Genomic DNA, 23,667 nt, shown 5'->3' on the forward strand with positions numbered 1-23,667 from the left:
TAGAAACCGAGGGAATAGTGATTAAGAAGTTTGTAATCTGAAAACGTTCAGGAAAACTGGTGGCAAAAAGGGCAGGCGTCACTCATCAACACTGAGTCGGCACACGCAAGAAAAGCATGTAATGATTTCAGTAGACCCACACGACACAACACTGTAGACTGCCACATGTAAATGCTGCTGCATCCCAAGCAAAAAGAGCATAAAGATCACAAATCTGAATCAATGCCATTGATATTCTGTTGCCAAACACATTTATACTCTACCACTACACGCGAGTACATAAAGGCAAAAGGGTTAACAAGCTGCAGCTGCGCCTGATGGGAGTTGCATAAGTTTACACGGTTCCCATCTGGTCCCATCAAAAGCTATTCATGTGGGCATAGAATTTTTTCCATTTCGTTCAGAGTTCCAACATTGGCTCGACACTTAAGCTGATGGTGTTTGTGCTCCGCAGTCACTTGTCGACCTCCATGGCTTGCGCGGCTTTGGCTTTTGCTAAGGCTGAAAGTTTTGTCTTCACCTTTTTCTTCCCAACCTTAAACTGACCACCCTTACATTTCTTTTCACCACCATCTATCTGAACAATTTGAGAAAAAATAACGACATTGAGACAAATGTGGCATGTACTTAGGCTGTTCAAATCTTAGTGTTAGTGCAGCATCATGGTCAAGCATGTAGTGAAATCTGATGAACTGATGAAGGGAACAAAATTTAAGCTACCATATTTGTTTATAGCTAGCAATGCATAAAAGAAGAATAATTTGCAAATCTCATGGTGCAAGCGCAAATCTTAAATATTTTTTACGGTAGACTGTCACAGAATAAAGGGGATTTTCAATGTTTCTCTGGAACCATAGTTAGGTAATCCAGATCTTAAAACAAGCAAAAGTACATAACCAAACAACAACGGCAAAATTCAATGAGCCAGAGGAGGAAAAACTGGAGTATAAGATATAAAAAGCCACCACTGTATAAAACTAGGAGTAACCAGAAAATCTCAGGTACAAGCACTGAATGCTACCAAAGGATTACGCCTGTTTTTGAGGACAGCAGATTAGTGCTGTTTTCCCGGAGCCACGAAATTACCATGAGAAGCACATCAGACAGCATGTGCGGCAGAGTCATTTAGCTGGCACGAAGAACTTGGCAAAAAGCTAACAAGTACATGAAAATGGCTGATAGGCAAAACTTCAGATCACAAATGCAGGCAGACAAACATAACGCTGAATTGCGCAAATGAGAGAACAACATGATAGAGCTTAAGAGTAAACGAATGTTTTCATGCACCTAAAAGCACACTACATTTGGTTACTAATAACTGCTAAACTGTTTACAGGTTGCCTATTCCTTTGGACAAGTCGAGGGATGAACATCATATTCAATGTGTACACAGTATCATCGTATAAAGACCATGCCTTACAATGAGAGAAACGGCTTGTGAGAAACTAGAACTGGTATAATATGGCCATAACCTCATGAAGTCATGAGAAAGTAATGGCCGCAATAACAATTTTCACGCCTGCCATGTGTTTAGTTTGTTGGGTGCAACCCCAAGCTGGAGCATTGAGAGCAAATGCTCCTGAGTCTGGCCAGTTTGAAGCAAAATCAGGCAACAAATTAGTCTCTTAGTGAGATTTTTTTTTTTGGTAACTATGTTAAATTAAAGACTCCACGGTCCTGGTCCTAATGATTGGAAATCGAGACTAATTTTAAGCTAGTTATCATCATGTTACTTTTAAGCAAGGTTAGGGCCGCCTTCTCTAAGGCAAATGATTGGAAATCGAGGTCCCATAGCACACAGAGAAAGGCATACAGCAATGTCAATGAGTAATCCCTCTGTATTTACTAGTCAGATCAGAGCATCCAATACAGCAAGAGTAGGAAGAAGGAGCGAAAGCACTGGGGCCGGCGGTACCTTCATCTTGGATTTCTTGGCTTGCAGTTTCTTGGCCTGTTTCTCCTTGGCCTCCTTCTCTCCTGCGCAACACCAGTATCGATTCCAAGCACCAAATCAGACCACGAATACTCCCAAGGCGACGATCGAAATTGGATAAGGAAAGGGAGAGGAGGCAAGAGAAGAGAGGTTGCTTCGTATCGCACTCTGGAGGTCGAACTCGTACTGCTTCTTCCTCTTGGCAAGATTGTTCTTCTTCGACATGTTCCCTACTTCCCTCCCTCGCCGTCGCCGCCGACACGACAGCAGCCAAGGGAAGGAGACGCGAGCAAACCCAAAGGCCAAAGCCAAGCCGAACCCCCTCCTCCCTTCCTTTGGTAGTAAAAAAGTCAGCGGGCCGTTAAATCTGGGCTAGTCGCGACGTTGCTTGTCTTTAGGCCCAAGTACTACACATCTGGCCCATACCGGAACGACGAAGGCCCGGATATTTCCGAGCCCACTTCCAGGCCCATCGTAGCCACGGTGGACGAAGGAAGCTTCGACTCGGACAGGTTGTGAGAAACGACGAGATAAAGGTGGTCGGATCGTGGGCACGAGGGCGGGACACCTAGCCGATACGTGACACGTGTCTCCGGCCGACATCGCCGGGGCCCGCAGGCAGGAGAAATCATGCGGACGGGACGGACGCGTGGCGCGTGGCCGGCGCCGACGTGTCGGTCATCATTCTCTGATCTCTACCCAAGGATTATTATATTATCATGTATAATATAATAATTAATTAAGCAACATAGAGTAATATACTCACACCTGCCTCGTTTAGTGATGCCACTCCAAAAGCATTTCTCTTTGAGGCTCCGTCTTTCAAAAGATGGTTTTGACTGTGGTAATGCTCCTACTCGAACGTCCATGTTTCGGATAGGAAATGATCTTGTCTTATCCACTCGCTCGATGCCCTCTCCATCTTCATTCCGTGTTCGCACGCATCACTTCTCTCGCTCTTCTCGCCATCTCCTCCTCCCGGCTCCTCCACTCTCTCACTCTGCTCACGCGCCGCCGCCCCTCCCTCCCTCCGCGACGGCGGCGGCTTCGGCGAGCCGCCTCTCCCTCCGTCCCTCCCTCACTCCCCCCACCTCCGTGACCTTCATGCCACCGGAGAGGAGGGCGGCGGCAGCGGCTTCCATCGAGCCGCCTCTCTCTCCCTAACTCCCTACCTCCCTACCTCGCTCCGCGACCTCCATGCAACCGGAGAGGAGGACGACGGCAACGGCTTCCGGCGAGCTAGGTGGGTCTTTCTTTGGATTTGAGCCCTCCTCCTCTCTCTCCTTTTCATCCTCATTTGGATTTGAGCTCTCCTCCTCCTTCTCCTCCTCCAACTCCTCCTCTGGATCTGGATCTGAGGGACGCGGCGGTGACTAGGGTTTCGACGAGCTCTGTTGCAGTAGGCTTGCTTTACTGTTGCAACAAGCAATATTTTTTTGTTGCATTAGTTTTTTTTTCTGATGTTGCATCTCACATTGAGCCTTTTTGTTTCTGTTGTTGTAATAATGTCGTTTTGTTGTTGCAACAAGCAATATTTCTTTGTTGCATTAGTCTTTTTTTCTGATGTTGCATCTCGCATTGCGTTTTTGTTTCTGTTGTTGCATTAGTGTTGTTTCGCTATTGCAATAAGTTTTTTCTTTGTTGCATCGGGTTTTTTTTTCTGATGTTGCATCTCGCACTGCGCTTTTATTTTCTGTTGTTGCAGTAGCTTTGGTTTGCTGTTGCAACAAGTAATTTTTCTTCGTTGCATTAATCTTTTTTTCTGATGTTATATCTCGCACTACGCTTTTATTTTCTGTTGTTGCAGTAGCTTTAATTTACCGTTGCAACAAGTAATTTTTCTTCGTTGTATTAGTCTTTTTTTTCTGACGTTGCATCTCGTATCGGTGTCCACGGGACGTGCGGGCACCAGCGCTGCCCTTTTATCGATAAGTGTAACGCGTAAGCTCTACTCCTACCGCTCAGTACTACCACTCAGCACTGAGCTTCTTCATAGGCGCTTGGTGTCAGTCTTATTAGGCATAGCTCGTGCGAAAAGAAAGGGAGATCCGTCCATGGAGTCCAAGGAGGCGATGGTGGCGGCGCCGGCGGCCGATGCCGGAGAAGCCAAGAGTAAGACTCGCCACTGTCCCCTTCTGGTCTCTGCTAGCATCGACTTGTTTGCGTCTCTCGATCTTGGCCTGAATGTCGGTCACAGACTCACATGTTCAGGCATTCGATCATTCAGACAAGTGAGTAACGACCTGTGGGAGAGCGAGAAGAGCAAAGCCGAGAACAAGTACGTACGTAGGCACTGCTCAGCTGGACTCTCTCTGCTGCTGCTCGGCTGGGCCTGTTCATTTGGGCTTGTTTAGCTTATAAGCCGTACTTTTTCAGCCAACGAACAGTATTTCAGCTATAGCTTATCAGCAAGGCCAAACGAACAGGGCCCTTACTGTTAGTTAGGATCTGTAGCCAGCCAAACTGTTTGTTTTACCTTTGTTCTTGCTCAATGCAACGGCGGGGCGTGCAGGGCTGAGAAGAAGATGTCGGCCATCATGTCGTGAGAGAACACAAAGAAGGCGGCCGTAGAAGCAAAGCTGCGAACTACAGAGGTCTCAATCTCTCCATCACTCGTCTTTGCATACACTACTGCTGCTGCTGCTATTGTTTGATGATGACCGTGTATCCACCACCTGCTGAGCTTGGTGAGACTGAAACTAGCCGCGGATGCACACACTAATGACTGATGGGCATGCGCTGGCGACGGTGACTGTAGGAGAAGCTGGAGAAGAAGAAGGCGGAGTACGCGGAGAAGACGAGGAACCAGGTGGCCGCCATCCACAGGGCGGCGGAAGAGAAGCGCGCGTCGGTGGAGGCGACGCAGCGCGAGGCCATCCTCAAGTACGAGGACATGGCGGCCAAGCACCGGTCCAAAGGGACTACCCCGGCCACCAAGGGCACGTTTGCGACCTTGGCCCAGAGGCCCGGCTGCGTCCGTGGGCTGCAAGTTGTCATGTTTGTCGTCGATGGCCCGCAAGGGAGCCTGGCTTCGCAGAGCAACACTCGACCTCTCCGCCTGGCTCTCTAGAAACGACCGAAACCCTCGTTTCTTCCGAGCCACGCTCGTCTGCGACGCACGCGGGCGATTTTGGGCGGCGGCGGGGTGGCTCGCGCGGGCTCTGGCGGGAAGGGGAAACGTCTTCGCGCGCGTCCCCGCTCTCCGCTCTCGCTCTGGCTGCCGCGCGCGAAGCGAAATGGCGGCGATTTCGCCAGCCTTTATATACGGGTTCCCACTCTCCACTCTCTCCTTCTTCCACTCGGTGCTTGCTCTTCCACCTCCCTCGTGAGAGACCGACGGTGAGTTGTGGTGCGTGGCGGCGGCGGTGATGACCTCCGGCTGGTTGTGGGTTAGGTCACCGGCGCCGAGTTTCTTCGCCGCTTCCCTGCTCCGGCTGCTGCTGGGACTCCGTGGCAGCGGTGTTCCTCTTCTTCTCCGTCCGCATCTGCTTCGTCTTTTTCCCGATCTGCATCCTCTACTTCCAGATCTGCCTCCTCTCCGTTGTTTGGACCCCGAGCCAAGGTGAAATCGACCCCTAATCTTCTTTTTTGTGGTGCTTCTCGAACCTATTAGGGTTTCTTGTTCGTTGCTGTTCATGATCTGTTAGGGTTTCATACTTGTTATAACTGCTTTATGCTCCTATTAGGGTTACTTGTACCTTGCTGTTCTTGATCTGTTGGGCTCGTGATCTGTTAGGGTTGTTGATCTGTTTCAGATTTATATTGTACCTTGCTATTTATAACTGTTTGATGCAGTTGTTAGTGTTACTTGTACCTTGCTATTCTTGATCTGAGTTTTTTGTTCCATCATTGGTCGATGATGTTGTCCACATAGTACTGGGAGGCATCACATAAAGATGCAGCCGTGCTTTTGTTGGCATGCATTCATTTCACAGTCATGTTGATGCCTAGCAGGGCTCATTAACTGAAATCATGTTACATTTTTACATGCTTGTAGATGGATCTGTCTTTGAGCCGTGACATGCTGTGTAGGAAGGCAGCTGCCTTGACTGTTGTTATGGTTACCTTTGTATCCACTAGGCTGAAAAGGAAAACCCCTGAACCTGAAACCCCACTGCCTGATCCTATAGCACTGGCCCTGATTAGGGATGAAAATGAACAGCATAGACAGAGAACACTGAGAATGATATACAATTCTACTGATTCAGAGTGTATTTCTATGATTAGGATAAAGAGAGTTGCTTTTTTTAAGTTAGTGAGAACTTTTAGAGAGAGGAGTCTTGTCACTGATAGGGAGGGGGTGTCAGTAGAAGAGCAGGTTGTCATGTTTTTACATGTTGTAGGGCACAACCAAAGATTTAGTGTTGTCCACCAGTCCTTTAGGAGGTCCATCCAAACTGTCCACAAGCACTTCCATCAGGTGTTGTATGCTGTGGGTGAGCTTAGGAGTGAAATGATAAAGCTAGCTAGCACTACCACTCACCCAAAGATTCTTGGAAGCCATACATAGAATCCATATTTTAAGGTAATTGTATACCCTGAGTTCATTAGTTACATTAGACCTATTGCAATGACTGACCCATGCTTTTTAGGATATCATTGGCTTTATAGATGGCACTCATTTCCTAGCAAGGGTTCCTAGGCGCATGCAACAAGCTTTTAGGGGTAGGAAAAAGGATCCCACCCAAAATGTGATGGTAGTTGTGAATTGTGATCTGAAATTCACTTATGTCCTGGCTGGCTAGGAGGGCTCTGCCCATGATGCAACTGTTTTGGCAGATGCTGTAGCCAGGGAAGATGGCTTGAGTTTGCCAGAAGGTAATTGCACACCAACACTAATTACATATTCCATGGCCTATTAACACACACTCTCACAGTAGATGTCTTGTGTAGGTAAAATGTTCTTGGTAGATGCTGGGTATGTATGCAAAAATGGTTTTCTACCTCCCTATAGGGGGGTTAGGTACCATTTGTCTGAGTATGGCCCAAGGAATAGGCCCACCAATGCAAGGGAGCTCTACAACCTTAGGCACTCATCACTTAGAGTGACTGTGGAGAGGGCTATAGGTGCACTGAAGAGCAGGTTTAGGATCTTGGACAACAAACCCTTCCACAAGTATAGGACACAAGTGAAGCTTGTAGTTGCCTGTGCCATTTTGCATAACTGGATCCTAGGTTTTGGCATTGATGAAGTAGTTCCTGATGAGGAAGGTTTCACTACTTCTGCTGATCCAACCAACCTGCCCCCAGCCCATCTGGACCAAGACTCTATTGACATGGCTGAAATAAGGGATGCCATTTGCAATGCTATGTGGGAAGGGAGGGGAACAAACATTAGTTGATGTAATATGTTCTTGATTTTAGTTTCTGTACCCTGCTATGGAACTCATGTGTGTCATGCTGATGTAATAATTTGGTGGACAAAGCTGAGACCAATTTTATGCCTCATTCATTCTGTTCTTGAAACATTCTGTTCTTCATGATCTGTTAGTCTGTGGTTAGTTCATACAACTGTTAATATTGTTGTCAGCCTGTTCTTGACTAATTCTGTTGTTGATTTCATTATATGCCAGTCCTAGGATGGATTCAGGTGCATTTGAGGGTGGGTTTGTTGCTGGTACTTCAGTGATGGAGCAGCTCATCAATGGTGGTTCTGCCCCTGTTGTAGCTGGTGCTGGTGCTAGTGCTGCTGCCCCTGTTGTAGCTGGTGCTGGTGCTGGTGCTGGTGCTGGTGCTGCTCCAGGTGCAGCAAACCCTATTGATGTTGCTGTTCCTGTAGCTGGGAATGGGGCTGTGAGGGCAATGAGGTGGACCAACACCACCTCTGGCTTTGTGCTAAGGAGGATGGCTGCCCTTATTAGTGATGGTAGCAGGCCTGAGAAGGTTTTCAAGGACAAAGATGTGAATTCTATGGCCAAAGCCCTCAAGTAGTTCTGTGGGGAGGTTGTTAGCCCAACTCAAGTGTACAACCACTTGAGGAAGTGGAGGCAGAAATGGGCTAGGGTGAGCAAGTTGAAGGACCTTAGTGCTGCTCTTTGGGATGACCAGGCTCATGCTATCATGCTTGAGCAAGAGCACTACCTTGGCCACTGCAAGGTAGCAGTTTGATCTCGTCTTTGCCTTGACTACCTATATTTGCCTTTCTTAAACTACATTTGCCCAACTCTGCAGGACCATCCTAAAGACGCAGAGTTTCTTAACTGCCCTATTAGGTTCTACACTGAGATGGAGGCTATCTTTGCTAATGCCATGGCCACAGGCAAGTTTGCACTTGGGTCTGGTGAAGCCTTAGGGCAGAACCAGGCTGACAGTGTTGGTGCTAAGGCTGATGGTCCTCCTTTGACCCACACCACAGTTCCTAGTGAACAGGGAGGGGATAGCAAGGCCACTGAACTGCTTCCTACCTCCTCAGCTGCTGGCCCAAAGAGGAAGAGAGAGAACTTCTCTGAGGAGGAGATGCTCATGTTGACTAACATGTCAGATGCTGTGAACAATGTGGCCAATGCTCTTAGGGAGACTGGACCTGCCCATGTTGATGCCAATCTATACCTTGCTGTGATGGAGATGCCTAGCTTTAGTGAGGAGGCACTTATTGTTGCCTACACCTTCCTCCTGGACAACAAGGCCCAAGGCAGGGGCTTTGTGAACATGAGTGATGCCCACAGGGCCCTTTGGCTTAGGACCTTCCTGGCCAAAAACTATGTGTAGTTCCACTACACATGAAGGGCTAGAAGGCTAGGAGGGGGTTGACTGTAGAGATGTATAGTTCCTCCACCCCCCCCTCACCCACTCTCTCTTCTTTTGACAACAGGACCTTTTGTGCAGTCTGCTTGTTCTTTTGACACTTGACCTTGATGGTGTAGTTTGCCTAGGAGGGTGGCTAACAATAGGCAAGGATTTGGGAACATTTGAGCCCTTGGCTGTTGGGCTGAACTTGGTATTGTAAGAAACTTATTTGTAGCCTCTGTTGGCTACTTTTTATTTGATAACTAGTTGCCTTTTTTGTTGTTTATGCCTCTGGTGGTAACTATGGGATTTAAAGGCCTATGATGCATAAAACAAACTTGAGGTGGCTACCCTATTCTTGTTTTGATGGTTTACAGTGTTGTGCTTTCTTCTTTATTTGCTCAGTTGTACTCTATAGCAACAACATCCTCTTGTGATGGCTGATGGCAGTGAGTGTAACTGTTGTTTATTTGCCTCTTTATTTGGTTCTTACAATTCTTGGTAGCCACCAATGACTAAACAAGGAAAATAACAGCTGAGGCTAATTTTTTTATCAAGTTGCCGATGATGTTCACCATTATTCAAACTGAATGGTCGACTGAGGCATGTCATTCAGACCACTTACATGTTCTACATTTGGTTGGTTTCAGAGAATGCCTCCTTGCTATGTGGTCTTTGAAGGGAAGAAACCTGTGATTTATTTTATATGGTATGAGTGTGCTAAGCAAGTGCTTAGGGAAGAAGGAGCTATCTATCAGAAGTACAACAACTATGATGATGCTCTTAGAGATTTTAATGCAAGGGTACCTCAAGAACCCTTGCTGTTACCAATTCATGCCCCTCATAGGGATGCATCAGCATCCCATGAACTGGTGACAGGTCCAGGTTCTGAAATCTATCCTCATTCACCTGAGCTGCAAGGCTGTTACAAAAATGCTGTCATCTTAATCTTGTTTATGGTTGTAGTTGGTCTGTCACTCAAGCTGTTCATGTGCCACAGCTGTTGTTTTAATTAGGCCGATGATGACACAATAGGATGACTGCATTAGCTGGCTACATGTCACTTTGATTCATGTACTCTCTTTTCTGTTAACTTGTTGCCCTTCTCGGCTTGCCAAACTACTTAATTCTGCTACTGTTCTTAATTTGCTTCTTTGATTATGCAATGTAGCCGGCAATGTATGTGTTGATTAAATGGAATTAGTCTGAGGCCTATGTCTTTTGTATATTTTCATTCAAAGTGTTTGCTTCTCTATTGATCATGCTGTTCTTCCTTCTCTTTGGGCCAGGCCGAGCACAGCAACTGGCAAACACAATCTGTGCTTGGCAGTTGGTAACGGTTGGCGTTTGAGCCCGGCTGAGTATTGGGTTACAAACACCAGCTCATCTGGGCCGGGCTGAATCGGTCCAGGTGCGCAAACAAGCTGCGTTGCAGCAGTTGGGGCAGACCTGCCCCGGCCTGGTCCGTTTGGGCTGGCTAGGCCATGCTGGGCCAGGTGCGCAAACACGCCCCAAATTCCTCGGCTGCTTCTAGGTGCTGATAGCAAAGGCAGGCACCACGGTCCTCATTCCTCAGCTTCTGATTACGGCGTAAGCAGAGCAGGACGCATATCATCTCATCCTTTGTAGTTTTGGCTATGTTCTCGTGTACATTAGCACATAGTTACATACATACTCCTAGATGCTTTCGTCCCTCATCTTGGCTATCGCTTTGCTGCGTGGTGGGTGCCGTTGTTTGCTCAAGGGAAATGTATGTCTGTGCGGCCGTTGTGTAACTGTGCAGTGTATGTATTGTAGCCACGCAGAGAACATTTTCAGTACCTCAACGCACGTATGCATCCTGTACATGTTACTAGGATTATCACTTGGATGTTGTTTCAGTCTTGTCAGAGGAATGGAATGCAAAAACGTACGTGCAGCAATGCACAGCCGTTCTAAGGTTGTACTGAAACAAACTAAGGGCACGTTTGGTTTATAAGAGAGCTCCTAAAATTTCTGTCACATCAAATATTTGGACACATGCATAGAGTATTAAATATAGACTAATTATAAAACTAATTGCACAACTTGTGACTAATTTACCAGACGAATATTTTAAGCCTAATCAGTCTATGATTTGACCACGTGGTGCTACAGTAAATGCGTGCTAATGACGGATTAGTTAGGCTTAGAAATTCGTCTCGTAAATTAACCTCCATCTATGTAATTGGTTTTGTAATTAATCTATATTTAATGTTCCTTATTAGTATCTAAATATTCGATACGACATGAATTTTAGAACCCAAACACCCCCTAACAGCTATGGTAACGACAGATATTTAGACGGCAACACTAGCTACGTACGTGACTACGTGTATAGCACTCCCAATGCAACTAGGAACAGCAAGCGGCGGCGGCGGCGTCGTGACGGAGCGAGGGACCATTCACGATCAGGTGGGGGGCAGCAGGGCGTGGCCGTACCACCCGTTGGCGCGGCGCGCGTAGAGGTAGGCGGCGAGCGTCGCCGCGCGCACCGCCACGCGCACCTTGCCCCAGAAGCCGGCGCGGCGCAGCCGCAGGCGCCGGGCGGTGGTGGTGGCCAGCTCCAGGGCTGCGGCCTCGGCGAGCGCGATCAGGAGCCGCTTCGACCGCGGGCTGAGCCCGCCGGCGCCGCGCAGCTCGGCCAGCGCGTGGCTGATGTCCTCCGGCAGCGCCGCGTCCGCGTCGGCCTCGGTGTCGGTGGCCGAGTCCGCGGGCGCTGGCACCTGTGCATCAGCAAGCAGAACAGAACAGGATACGTCACGGTTTGGGTGTCTTTCTGAATTTCGAATAACTACACACATGCGAGGGAGGAACTCATATCGAGGGGAGGCTTAAGAGGCCAGATAGAATCGATGAACCAAAGTTGGGCGCCAACTTGCAAAACCAAAACGAGTGCATTCGAATTAAAATGGAGGACTCCGTCGCGTTCACAGCTACGGTCCCAAATCAATTTCTATCGCTGTACCAACATATAACGGTGAAATTGAAATGTGTACGGGCGCTCGTGAAATCAAACGGAAACCCTTTCGATCCAGATCTCCAATTGCTCTTGAAAAAGTTCATAACACGCACAAAATCATTCCCGATCAGCGTGAATTTCAAATGCTCAAACCCCAGGACAACAAACTCCGATGAAAATGGAACAAACTCGGACAGTAGCACCGCAAAAACACCAAACAAACATGGCAACGGATCCGCACACACCCACCTCGGTGACGCAGGAGTCGGCGGAAGCAGTCAGCGGGTCATCGGCAGCGGCGGAGACGACGGAGGTGGAGGAGGTGTCGCCGGAGACAACGTCGGGGTCCGGGAGCTCGAGGAGCGGGGCGAGGTCGTTCTCCTGCGGGGCGAGCCCGTCCACTGGCACGGCGTCCGGATGCGGTGCGGGTGTAGCGGCGGAGGGGAGGGTGAAGTAGTCGTCGTCGTAGACGAGGCACTTGGCCACCACCTAATCAGAGGGCGCCGCCGCGAATTGTACTTGTTATAATAGGTGGGAACGCGAAGGTGGGAGGAGGAGGTGAGCGTAGGGTGGTACTGGGAAGGTTTACCTTGGCGTTCGAGGCGGAGTCACGGTGGGTGGCGGCGGCGACAGGGAGCTTCGACGCGGCGGCGGCGGCGGCCGACGAGGAGGTTGATCCGACGGAGCTGCGAGTGACGGAGCAGGAGGAAGTGGAGGAGGATGAAGAGCGGAGCGCGGAGGGGTTCGGGGTGTGGATGGCGGCGGAGGGTTTCGCCATGACGGTGCGGTGCGGTGCGGTGCGGCGCGAAGTGGGCGCGAGGGAAGGAGCGTGCGACTGCGATCGGGCGGCGTGGGATTTTTTTTTAACACTTTTTTTACACTATTTTTAAATCTAATACTGTTTTTTTTTCTTCAAAACTAATGCTTTTGGCCGCGTCTATTCACACGGTGCGGCGAAACGCCTGTACCACGCCATGCATGGTGGCGCGGCAGGAGAGATGATGTGACGACGACCAAGGCACTGACCGGTGAGGTCATGCGGCGTCAGCAAAAACAAATATTTTTCCACACGAGCTCCACCAAATCACTGAATCGTTCCCATAAATATCTAGGAGTGGCCACACAAGGTCTCATTTGTTTTTTACTTGCCCAATAGCAAGGGTAGTCTGGCCCTGTATTGCTAAATATTTGGGAGCACATTACATTCCTCGAGACTTATAACAATGTTGTGATTGGTGTGAGAAGTGGTTGCCTTAGGGCAAGAAATGCAATGTGTGAGGGGTACTTGCAACATTTATATCTTCAAATAAGTTTATTATAAAAGTATATTCAACGATCTATCTAATATACTAATTATGTATTATAAATATTAATATATATATATATATATATATATAATTAGTCAAAGTTGAAAAAAGCTAACTTCTCGGGAAGCGAGAATGACTTCTATTTTGGGACAGAGGGAGTAAAGCTTATTATGTTCTTCAAAAGTTGTTCAGCTATGTCATTCTGGTCTCTAATTTTGTAAATCGTCCATTTAGATTATATTTTTAAACTTGTTTGACTATATCATTCTGGTCTTTAAACATGCAAATCGTCTGCTTAGGTCCTCAAACTTGTTCAATTGTGTCATCTTAATTTGCAAATCACCCTTTAGATCCAAACATAGACTGACTGCCTAAATGGACAGTTAGCGAGTCTAGGACTCAAGATGATATGGCCAAACGAGTGTAAGAATCTAAATATGCAATTTTTGAGTTTAGGGATCGGAATGACACAGTCGAACAAGTTTACAAGTTTAGAGACTATGATGACATAGATGAACAAATTTGAGAGGCCATTGTGGACTTTACTTGTTTTAGAACAACGCTAAGTTAAACGATCTAAAGGTTAACTATATAAATTTATATAAAAAATATACTAATATTTATCACACTGAATACCTATTAGGTTTGTTATCAAATATATTTTCATAATGTATCTATTTGATTGGAGTGATGAATATTAATACTATTTTCTATAAAGTTAATCCAATTTAAATTTAAGATAGTTGATGAAGTCACTGGTAAACGATTGATCTGATCGATGAAACCAAACCATGCAGCGTCAGGCGGCCTCACATGCACAGCAGTAGTGCACCAACCATCAACTGCAAGGAGCGCGTACAATAATTCCTTCACCCATCCGTAAGACTAGACTAGCCTTGGCAGTCTACTCTAGTCTCTAGCTGCACGCCTGCACTGCACGCTCCGCCGTAGAGGTCTGCCCGACCGACCCCTAGCCTGGCGATGGGCCTGCCAATTCGGTGAATCCGCCCGCCAGGGTCTTGCCGCGCCATGCTCCGTGGCACGTCAGTGCCACGCCCAGATCTGTGGCGCGGTAGTTCCGGCCACGTCAACGTTCAGCGGCCCTGGTCGCTGTCACGTCACCGCTCCTACCGCTAGCGATCGGATCAAACGGATATCGAACCGTTCCAGCCGATTGGAGACGCCATCCCAGATGTTACTGTGCAGAGTGCGGAAGATGCGTGGCCGCTGAACCTTTCTACAGTGACAAGCCAGGCAAAGCCATCAGTGAAGGACAACTCAGAGGCAACTTATGGGGGTGGACAATCTGTGTCCATCTAAAAGGCCGCTCTCCTTTCCGGTGCCACTACTACACTGTGCCATGAGGGACTGCCGATAGCGACAGCTCAGACGTTACTGTTTGAATCGACCCGACAGCGACTGCCGCGCGAGGGATGGCGCGACAGCGACCACCATGCATGGCGCGGCACAGGCGTTTCACCGAGGCGTGTGAATAGACGCGGCTAAAAGTGTTCGATTTGAAACAAGATTAAACAATGTTAGATTTAAAAATAGAGTACAAAAAGTGTTAAAATTAAAAAAAAATCCGGCGTGGAGACCGACTGGAGAGGGGAAGAAAGTTTGTGTCGTGAGGGGGTAGAGGGTTGGGAGGAACGTGGGCTTGGGCAGACCGGAGGAGAAGACGGACTTGGGCCAGGATGGGCCTTTCTGGGCCAATAGCATCTTCGGTTCAGTCCTCTTCTGTTCTTCTGAGCCTTTATTTGATAATATGAAGGGTTGTGTTCTTCAGCCATGTTTAGATAGAAATAACAAAACTAAATAAAAACTCTAATCTATATAAATTATAAATATAAATATTAGGGTTTGCGTACGTGTGTTCATATGGGTGAGTGCGCGTGCGTGTTGTGGGCATCTACGATGTACTATGTAATTCTAAAAAGAAAGAGTATAAATAGAAATATAAAAAAATTGCTGCTACATGATTTTTTTTGTGGGTAGCTCCTATATAATAATAATTCAATTTAGCTTGAAAATATAGCATGGGCATAAAAATTACAGTTGAATATAGCATAATAAGTACAATGATACTCCTCTTTTCTCTTCACTGCTAGGTGAGTGATCCTCCTTTTTCTTTGTTGCAAAAGTGTCAGGTTGGGTTAGGTATTAAGGTTGTTTTGCAACGGCTTAGGGGAATGCCATAGGCGAGTTATATGGCGCATAGTGGTTAGTGGACATTATGTGTTCAAGGATGGAAGATGGGCAATAGTGAAACACACATGTACAAAATTGTGCATGAACATGTCGCAAGACACGCTTGATAGTTCGAGCTGACAGGACTGGATTTATTTTATAATTTGTTGACACTAGTTTTCTAGTAGTAGACGATATGCCTATTGATAATGAGACATATACTGACTTTGTTTATTCAATCTTTTCAAAGATGCCCTTGGAAACAGTATGCAGTACATCTATACTCCCTCCGGTTTTGATATTAAGGTCGTTTAGGACAAGGTTTAGCATACCAAGGTATAATTAATTTGGGTCTATTCTTCCATGTTTGCCCTTATTAAATATGCCTCGGAATCATTTTAGTATAGCAACATCTCTCCATTCGAGTGTCTAGTGCATGTGTTCTAGTCTCCTGAGGTCACAGGTTCGATCCTTGAGCTTCTCATTTTTTTTCCAACTTTTGGCGATTTTGCATGGCACTGTGCCGCTGTGGACGCGCGCTGGTAATGTGCATGGCGCCTTTTTTTTGTTCCCTGACGCTCTTTTTTCGTTCCGTGGTGCTGGTTGCATGGCTTGACGCTCTTTTTTTAGATCCGTGGTGCTGGTTGCATGGCGCTCCTTTTTTTTTGCATGGCGCGCTCTTTTTTTCGTTTGCGCGGTGCATGGCGTCTGTGCATGGCGCTCTTTTTTCTTCCCCGCGCGCGACCCCACCTCGATGGCCTTCTTCCGGATCGACGCCGCGGACAGCGTGCCGCCGTCAGGCTCGCCGCCGCGCGCGGGCTCCTCGCTGCCCTCCGCCATCGCCAGCGCGCGCGGGGAAGTTGAGCCACGCTGACGCTCGTGGAGGTAGAACCCGGCGGAGAAGACGAGAGCGAGGGCACGGCTATGGCTGAAGACGGGAGGGCACGGCTACGACTGAAGACGGGAGCGCGCGGGGAAGATGGAGGGCTGCGGTTTAATTGCCTCGGGAGCTAGCGAGTTCTGGCCTTGGGAGCGAGCATGCGCGAGGGTAGAAGAGTCCACAATGGACCGAATACCAGATGAACGACCAGTATTTTGAAATCGCAAAATCCTCCGGAACGACTTTAATATCAAAACCGGAGGGAGTACTCTCTCTTTTGTAAAAAAAATATCATTCTCACCTCCTGAGAAATAAATATTTTTAATTATGACTAAACATATATAAGAACATATTAATATTTATGTTGTATAATTAGTGTCGTTAGATGAATCGTTGAATATATTTTCATAATAAACTTATTTGGAGATATAAACATTGCGAATGTTTTTTACAAATCTAGTTATAAATTTTAAGAAAGTTTGATTAGTAATTTTTTGGACGGAGGGAGTATGTTCTACTGTTGTGTGATTGATTGATGATACGAAAAAGAGAAAAAAAGGTAAACGTAGAGCATGTACAATAATTGGCTTATAGCCAAGTAAATGCAGATGTGGAGCAATAAGCTGGGCACTGGTGCATATGTAGTAGTGGGTCCATGCGCTAAGTGAATATGAGGAGGATTATGAAAGAGAATGTTGAGCATAGGTAAAACTAACAATAAAAAAAATTCGTCTAGACAAATAAGAGACTACTATTACATATTTAGCCTGTTCGCTTGTTGGTTTCAGCCAGCCAAAACCAGCCAGCCAACAGTATTTTTCTCTCACAATAAACCAGCACCAGCCAGCCCAGAAACCAACTAGCGAACAAACTGATTATATAGTTTGGCTTTTGAAACTTAGCTAATCACCAAACACTTTATTATTGGTCTTTTCCCTAGGCGGACCGGCACGGCACGGAATAATACAAGAATATACACCTCCTCCAACACAGACAGCTTGTGGATCGGATTCTTTCTTCTCTTCCACATGGGGCCCACCTTCAATTCAACCCTTAATTATCATCTGATGAGGCAGGTAGCCGAAACCGAAAAATAGATACACTGTAGATTAGACCTGCGGATCCATCCACGCCGCGGAACAAAGCCGTCGGATCGATCGATTGATTTCGCGCCGGGTTTCCCTCCCGTCTCCACGCCCGCTCGCGGATTCGCAAGTCGCAAGGTCCAATCCTGATTTCTTTTTCCTGATCACGGATTCCGCCTACCCAACCGGCGATCTCGTTCTCTGATCCAAGCCTCTTGTTTTCGATTGCTGCTGCTGCATGCGCAGGAAGGGAAGAGGCGGCGGCAATGGCGGGGAGAGCCAACATCCCGACCAACAGTTCTGCGCTAATCGCCATCATCGCCGATGAGGTAGCTCGCTGCCGTTCCATCTTTCTCCCCCTTTCCCTGAATTTGGTCTCATTACTCGGGGATCAGGATGTTTTGCTTATTTGTGTGTGAGAAGATTCTAGGCTGTCAAGTGGTTGAGTTGATAAAAAGAAACGCATGATACTTCGTCTCCGGTAGAGATCAGATCCGTGGCAGGACGCTCTGAACAAGAGAGATTCCTCGCCGCTCCCTTTCTCGCTAGTAGCTCGACATTAATGGCCTTTGTTACGCGAGAAATATAACTGTTGTGTTAGCTGTTTAGCGGCGATGGGTCTGTCAATCGATTTCTTGCTGTTCAGCACTGAACTCATTATCTATGCATTATTGCTTCTCTGCCGAAGCATAAGTATTAATAGTTAGGTTACTGTACGAACACAACAGTCACCAAATGCTAGGCTATTATCCTGCCATCATAAGAAGGGAACACAGAAATAGTGCCGTTTCCGTGTTTTGACTGTTCTGTATTGATAGCTAAACAGAAACTAGTTGATCGATGGTCTACTACTTGGTAGCATAGTACGTATTTACTTCATGCGTATTTGATAAACAAGACATGTTTATTCTAATATAATATAGATATATGCGAACGGTAGCATAATGCACTTTGTAACACAGTATTTACTTCACAAACAAGGCAACACGTCATCTGTTTGTATTGGAGTGGCAAGAAAGGAAGTCATGCCAAATTTTACTACTTGCTGAACATAGGGGCAGCTGGGTCATCTCCCATGCCACTTAAACAGCAGCTACCAGCTAACTTTAAAATGGACTTAAAAGTGGCATGTAATGTAAGGCACACATGTTTGAGTCGATGGCAATTAAGGAAGAAAAACTTTTCCAGTGCCAAATAAGACACCACTTTAATTTCTGATGGCAACTAAGGGAAAAAAAAACTTTTCCAGTGGATGGTCAAGCAAAATGATTACAGAGAGCCCTGATATAATTTGACAGTGCTTTCTGGGCACTGGGATAGACTTATCTAGTAGACAGTGCTTCTCCAGTCAGAGGATCGCCTTTTAATTTGATCTTAATATCTATCAGATGTCACCTTGAGAACAGCCAGGTTTTTGTTTTTATTCTGTACGGCCAGGTTTTCTAATTTAATCTTAGTTCACAATTATAATTCTACTATGGGAATGATTTTGCTGTCTCCACTTTGTTTTGCAGGACACGGTGACTGGCTTTTTGTTGGCTGGAGTTGGCAATGTGGATCTGAGAAAGAAAACAAATTATCTTATTGTTGATAACAGTAATTCCTTGAAACTGTTAATATGCAAAGCCATTTAAGTTGTCTATGGTAGTTTGAAGTTTGAACTTTCCTAGCTTTTGACTTCACAGAATAATGATGTTAACTTTCATACGAAGGCCATACATGACTTGCCAAACGATCTGTTAGAATTAATTACCTCTTAGCTGTAATCTCTTAGTCCTATGCGCCACCTCCAGGCTGGCCAGGCCCTTTGGGCTCTCCCTGCTCTCCTATATATACGTGTAACCCCTCCTGTAATCTAATCAATCAATCCAAGCCTATTGGCCTTCCTCTATCATGGTATCAGACTAACTTACGATTCCTCTGCTTCCGCTATTCCCGGCGCCCGCCTCAAGCCGCACCCGCTCCTTCACCTCTCTCGCGCGCGCGCCTCGAGTCGCGCCTGCCCCGCGCGCCCGGAGCCGCCGCGACCCGCGACCCTTCCCTGTCGCCGGCGTGCCCAGAGCTGCCGCCCCAGCCGCGCGCCCATGGCCACTTCGACCTCCGGCGTCTCCGCCGCGGCCACCGCGATCAAGCTTCGTGATGAAGCTCTCGCCGCCGCCTAGAAGTTGGAGGAGGAGTCCGCCTCCCTGCACTCCACCAACACCGAACGCAGCCAACAGCTTCAGACGGAGGCCGACCTCCTCAAGTCCGCTGCTGCCGCTCAGGATCGCGTTCATGCCGCCGCTGACGCCCTCGAGAAGGAGCGCGCGCAGGCCGACGCCCTGGAACAGCAGGCCGCTGCCCTCCGGGACCGTCTCCGCACGGACTCCCTCCATGACGACGACTCTCAGGAAGGCGACGATCACTCCATCTCCTCCGACGCCGCGGCCATCGCTCATCTGCATAGCCAGGCTGCCGCTGTCCAGAACATCAAGAACTTGATTCCGATCGTTCTGGACCTCCAGTCCTCCAACTACTCCAGGTGGCGCGGCTACGTCCTCCTCATCCTCGGCCGCTTCGCGTTGAAGGACCATGTCCTCAGTGACGCCTCCCGCTTCAACGATCCAGCGTGGTCCCGCATGGACTGCGTGGTCGTCTCCTGGATCTTCAACACCATCTCCACCGACCTTCTGGACGTCATCCACGAGCGTGACGGCATCTCCGCTCGGGCAGCGTGGCTCGGCATTGAACAACAGTTCCTGAACAATCGCGAGTCACGCGCCATGCTCCTCGACGCTGAGTTCCGCACCCTCTCCCAGGGCGCCCTCTCCATCGACGACTACTGCCGCAAGATGAAGGGCATGGCTGATGCCCTTGCCGATCTTGGCGAGCCCCCTCCACAGGCGCCCGCTGTACAGGCATCCACAGCGCCCCCTCCGCCAGTGTCCCCTCTACAGGCGCCCATGGCGCCCCCTGTGCAGGCGCCCCTGGCTTCCTCCTTCAGCAAGCCGCCCGTCGTCCACGTCTACACCCGGCGTGCCCCCGCACCCAGCTCGCCACCTGAGTCCCCTGCTGGGGCTCCTCCTCGACGCTCCGGCATGATTCCCTCTCCACCGCGCTACATCAAGAGTGGTCCTCCACTGCCAACAGGAGCCGTCTCCATCCCGCCAATCGCCAACTCTCATGACATGGCGACCCGCGGGAAGTCCGGATACAGGCAGCCTCGCCTTGCTCTACACACCGAGGCTCTGTCCCCACTGCCACGGTCCCGTCGTGACGCTCTTGCTAATCCGCACTGGCGTCGGGCCATGGAAGAAGAATTTGCTGCCCTCTTGAACAACCACACTTGGGATCTCGTTCCTCGGCCTGCCAAGGCAAATGTGGTCACCGGAAAATGGATCTTCAAACACAAGTTTCATGCTGATGGCTCCTTGGACAGATACAAGGCTCGCTGGGTGCTCCGTGGGTTCACACAGCGCCCCGGAGTTGATTACGATGAGACTTTCAGTCCCGTCGTCAAGCCCGCTACCGTTCGCACCGTCCTCACTCTGGCTCACTCTCGGGATTGGCCCATCCATCAACTTGATGTGAAGAACGCCTTCCTCCACGGGACTTTGTCAGAAACAGTGTATTGCTCTCAACCCACTGGCTTTGCTGATCCTGCTCTTCCTGGACGCGTCTGCAAGCTCAACAGATCCCTCTACGGCTTAAAGCAGGCACCGCGAGCATGGTACAGCCGGTTTGCCTCTTTTCTGCTCTCACTGGGTTTCACTGAAGTCAAGTCAGACACCTCTCTCTTCATATATCGCCGTGGCACCGCGACAGTCTACTTGCTTATATATGTGGACGATATTGTCCTTACAGCCTCCTCTGAGCAGCTCCTACACCGTGTGATTGATGCACTGAAGAAGGAATTTGCCATGACTGATCTCGGTCCCCTGCACCACTTTCTCGGTGTGGCAGTTCAGTGACACAGGGATACTCTCTTTCTCTCACAACGTCAGTACACTCTGGACATTCTCACTCGACACGGCATGAGCGACTGTAAACCATGCTCTACCCCTGTCGACACTTGTGCCAAAGTGTCTGCTGATGTCGGCCCTTCTGTTGATGATCCTACAGCCTACCACAGCCCTGTGGGAGCTCTTCAGTACCTGACCTTCACCCGGCTTGACATTGCATACGCCGTCCAACAAGTCTGCCTACACATGCATGATCCCTGGGAAGTTCATCTTGTTGCTGCCAAGCGGATTCTTCGCTACCTTCAGGGCACTATCGGTCATGGTCTGGTCATTCCCAGATCTGCTCCAACTCAGCTCGTCGTGTACACCGACGCCGACTGGGCCGGCTGCCCCGACACCCGCCGTTCCACCTCAGGCTACGCTGTCTTCCTCGGAGGCAGCCTTGTTTCCTGGTCGTCTAAGCGCCAACCCACCGTTTCTCGGTCAAGCGCCGAGGCCGAGTACCGTGCCGTTGCCAATGGTGTCGCTGAAGCCTCCTGGCTGCGGCAGCTTCTACAGGAGCTTCACCATCCTCTGGATTCTGCCTGCCTCGTCTACTGGGACAACGTCAGCGCCGTCTACCTCTCCACCAACCCCGTTCAGCATCAGCGCACCAAGCACGTGGAAATCGACTTCCACTTCGTTCGGGAACGGGTCGCCATTGGAGCCGTCCGTGTTCTTCATGTTCTCACCACGTCGCAGTTCGCCGATGTCTTCACCAAGGGGCTTCCTTCTTCTGTATTTATGGATTTCCGCTCCAGTCTGAACGTTCGCTCTAACGACGTTCCGACTGCGGGGGGGGGGGGGGGGGGGGGGGGGGGGTGTTAGAATTAATTACCTCTTAGCTGTAATCTCTTAGTCCTATGCGCCACCTCCACCTCCAGGCTGGCCAGGCCCTTTGGGCTCTCCCTGCTCTCCTATATATACGTGTAACCCCTCCTGTAATCTAATCAATCAATCCAAGCCTATTGGCCTTCCTCTATCATGATCCATACTACTAATAGAGTTAAATGTTCAACTTGATTAATCTTTTGAGCTCTGCAGCATAGTGCGCTCACTGAAAAAATGGCCTCTGGTCATTCTCTGTCACTCAGTTTATTGCAATATTGGCATGCCGGTAGATTGCTTCAGCAATGGTTCGTAGTAAGGTTTTTTATGGTAGCTTTTGTGAAAAAAAAAATTGTGCTTGAACATTACACAACCTCTGTGAATTCCAGTGACCGGTTTAGCTAATGTGTCGAACCTGAAGTTGCTCTATTGGGCTGTAAATTGCTCTGGAAGATACTCAATGTGAGCTTTGATTATATACTAATGGACACATTTAGGTTTTCCTTTGCCAGTTGGTGTACTTTTTTGAACGATGAAAGCTAAAGCTTTCAGAAAACTGAATTTTGTTTTCTAGCTCAACATTTTTTTATGGCTCCTGTATTTAGTTGAAATGCTGATATGCTAGCGTTAACTTTTTACTTTTATTTATATTGTTATTGTTTGTTAGTATGTTGTTGATAAAATCCTGTGTGTTTATGCTACAGAAACAACAGTTAAACAAATTGAAGATGCATTTAAGGAGTTCACCGCTAGAGAGGACATTGCGATTGTACTCATCAGCCAATATGTAAGTAATCTTGTTTAATGCAGTTATTTTTTTGTCCAGCTATTTATTCTTTTGTATCATGGGATCATGGCAGAGCTAATTTTTCTGCCTCAAAAGTTCAGGTAAATGAGTTAGTTCTGTTAAATTTGCTCTCAATTCTAAACACATTAAAATGTACCTTTTAGTTTTAGGGGTAAAATTTTGGAGCTTGTGGTATTTCATCACGACATACTTGCCTATCCCCCTGCAGGTGTAATTAATCAAAACCGCTTAACCTTTGGCTGTGCTTAGTTCTAGACTTATAGGAAAATGCTTGATCAGTCTGCAGAACTTAGGCTCCTAATATTGAATGAACATTGGAATTCCAGCAATGCACCAAAATCAGCTTTAAGCTTTTGCATTCTGAGTAGTCTGTAAAAGTTGAAATTTGAAATGCTTAAAAAAAATGATATGGAATCTGTTCTCTGAGGTGTTCAATTTGTGTCTGTCAGGTTGCAAACATGATAAGGTTCTTGGTAGATGGCTACAACAAACCTGTTCCTGCAATACTGGAGATCCCGTCCAAGGACCATCCATATGATCCAGCGCATGACTCGGTTCTTTCTCGCGTGAAGTATCTATTTTCTGCTGAATCAGTGGCCTCAGATAGGCGATAAAAGCCTTATGACTTCATGTATCTTGTCTATGATGTGCCTGGGCCATTTTATTGAAAAATGAAGAGGTATTGACATGTTCTGTATCTGAATGAGATTCAGTCACCGATGATTGTATTTATTTATTTATCACAATTTGTCTTTTCGTAATCACAATTTGAATTTGGAGGATATATTCTTTCCAGCATAGTACTGTACTTCGTGCGCGGCGCACATATCATATACTCCGTATATCGAATAGTTAAACCACATGCACATCTCGCCTTCTTGCCTGGCCTTCACGCAGCAGTTCGTGCCCCCTGATATAAATGACTTGGTAGATGCTATTCCATCTAAAAA

At 47.8% G+C, this 23,667-nt stretch overlaps 3 protein-coding genes across 3 annotated transcripts; 1 reads left to right on the top strand and 2 right to left on the bottom strand.

Moving 5' to 3' along the window:
- Positions 1 to 194: 194 nt before the first annotated feature.
- On the bottom strand, positions 195 to 2,239 carry LOC136478453 (uncharacterized). Its single transcript, XM_066476909.1, has 3 exons — positions 2,101 to 2,239; positions 1,916 to 1,977; positions 195 to 577 (listed from the first exon to the last, which is right to left on the bottom strand). Exons 1-3 carry the CDS (start codon positions 2,156 to 2,158, stop codon positions 455 to 457), a joined length of 243 nt encoding a protein of 80 aa, XP_066333006.1. The 5' UTR covers positions 2,159 to 2,239; the 3' UTR covers positions 195 to 454.
- An 8,749-nt stretch (positions 2,240 to 10,988) lies between these two features.
- On the bottom strand, positions 10,989 to 12,435 carry LOC136478448 (uncharacterized). Its single transcript, XM_066476905.1, has 3 exons — positions 12,229 to 12,435; positions 11,889 to 12,128; positions 10,989 to 11,403 (listed from the first exon to the last, which is right to left on the bottom strand). Exons 1-3 carry the CDS (start codon positions 12,415 to 12,417, stop codon positions 11,089 to 11,091), a joined length of 744 nt encoding a protein of 247 aa, XP_066333002.1. The 5' UTR covers positions 12,418 to 12,435; the 3' UTR covers positions 10,989 to 11,088.
- A 4,594-nt stretch (positions 12,436 to 17,029) lies between these two features.
- LOC136478451 (V-type proton ATPase subunit F-like) lies at positions 17,030 to 23,478 on the top strand. The gene is made up of 5 exons (XM_066476907.1): positions 17,030 to 17,239; positions 17,348 to 17,430; positions 18,616 to 18,697; positions 22,614 to 22,696; positions 23,167 to 23,478. Exons 2-5 carry the CDS (start codon positions 17,368 to 17,370, stop codon positions 23,329 to 23,331), a joined length of 393 nt encoding a protein of 130 aa, XP_066333004.1. The 5' UTR covers positions 17,030 to 17,239; positions 17,348 to 17,367; the 3' UTR covers positions 23,332 to 23,478.
- Positions 23,479 to 23,667: the final 189 nt, after the last annotated feature.

The sequence above is a fragment of the Miscanthus floridulus genome, chromosome 8 (genome assembly GCF_019320115.1).
Source record: "Miscanthus floridulus cultivar M001 chromosome 8, ASM1932011v1, whole genome shotgun sequence".
NCBI classification, from domain to species: domain Eukaryota; kingdom Viridiplantae; phylum Streptophyta; class Magnoliopsida; order Poales; family Poaceae; genus Miscanthus; species Miscanthus floridulus.

Coding starts and splice junctions, on each gene's coding strand:
- LOC136478453 (XM_066476909.1), bottom strand. CDS start 2,158: ATGTCGAAGAAGAACAATCTTGCCAAGAGGAAGAAGCAGTACGAGTTC. Junction 1,978..2,100: donor GTACGAGTTCGACCTCCAGA/GTGCGATACGAA, acceptor GGTGTTGCGCAG/GAGAGAAGGAGGCCAAGGAG. Junction 578..1,915: donor CCAAGAAATCCAAGATGAAG/GTACCGCCGGCC, acceptor CAAATTGTTCAG/ATAGATGGTGGTGAAAAGAA.
- LOC136478451 (XM_066476907.1), top strand. CDS start 17,368: ATGGCGGGGAGAGCCAACATCCCGACCAACAGTTCTGCGCTAATCGCC. Junction 17,431..18,615: donor TCGCCATCATCGCCGATGAG/GTAGCTCGCTGC, acceptor TTTGTTTTGCAG/GACACGGTGACTGGCTTTTT. Junction 22,697..23,166: donor TTGTACTCATCAGCCAATAT/GTAAGTAATCTT, acceptor TGTGTCTGTCAG/GTTGCAAACATGATAAGGTT.
- LOC136478448 (XM_066476905.1), bottom strand. CDS start 12,417: ATGGCGAAACCCTCCGCCGCCATCCACACCCCGAACCCCTCCGCGCTC. Junction 12,129..12,228: donor ACTCCGCCTCGAACGCCAAG/GTAAACCTTCCC, acceptor CCCTCTGATTAG/GTGGTGGCCAAGTGCCTCGT. Junction 11,404..11,888: donor CCGACTCCTGCGTCACCGAG/GTGGGTGTGTGC, acceptor GCTGATGCACAG/GTGCCAGCGCCCGCGGACTC.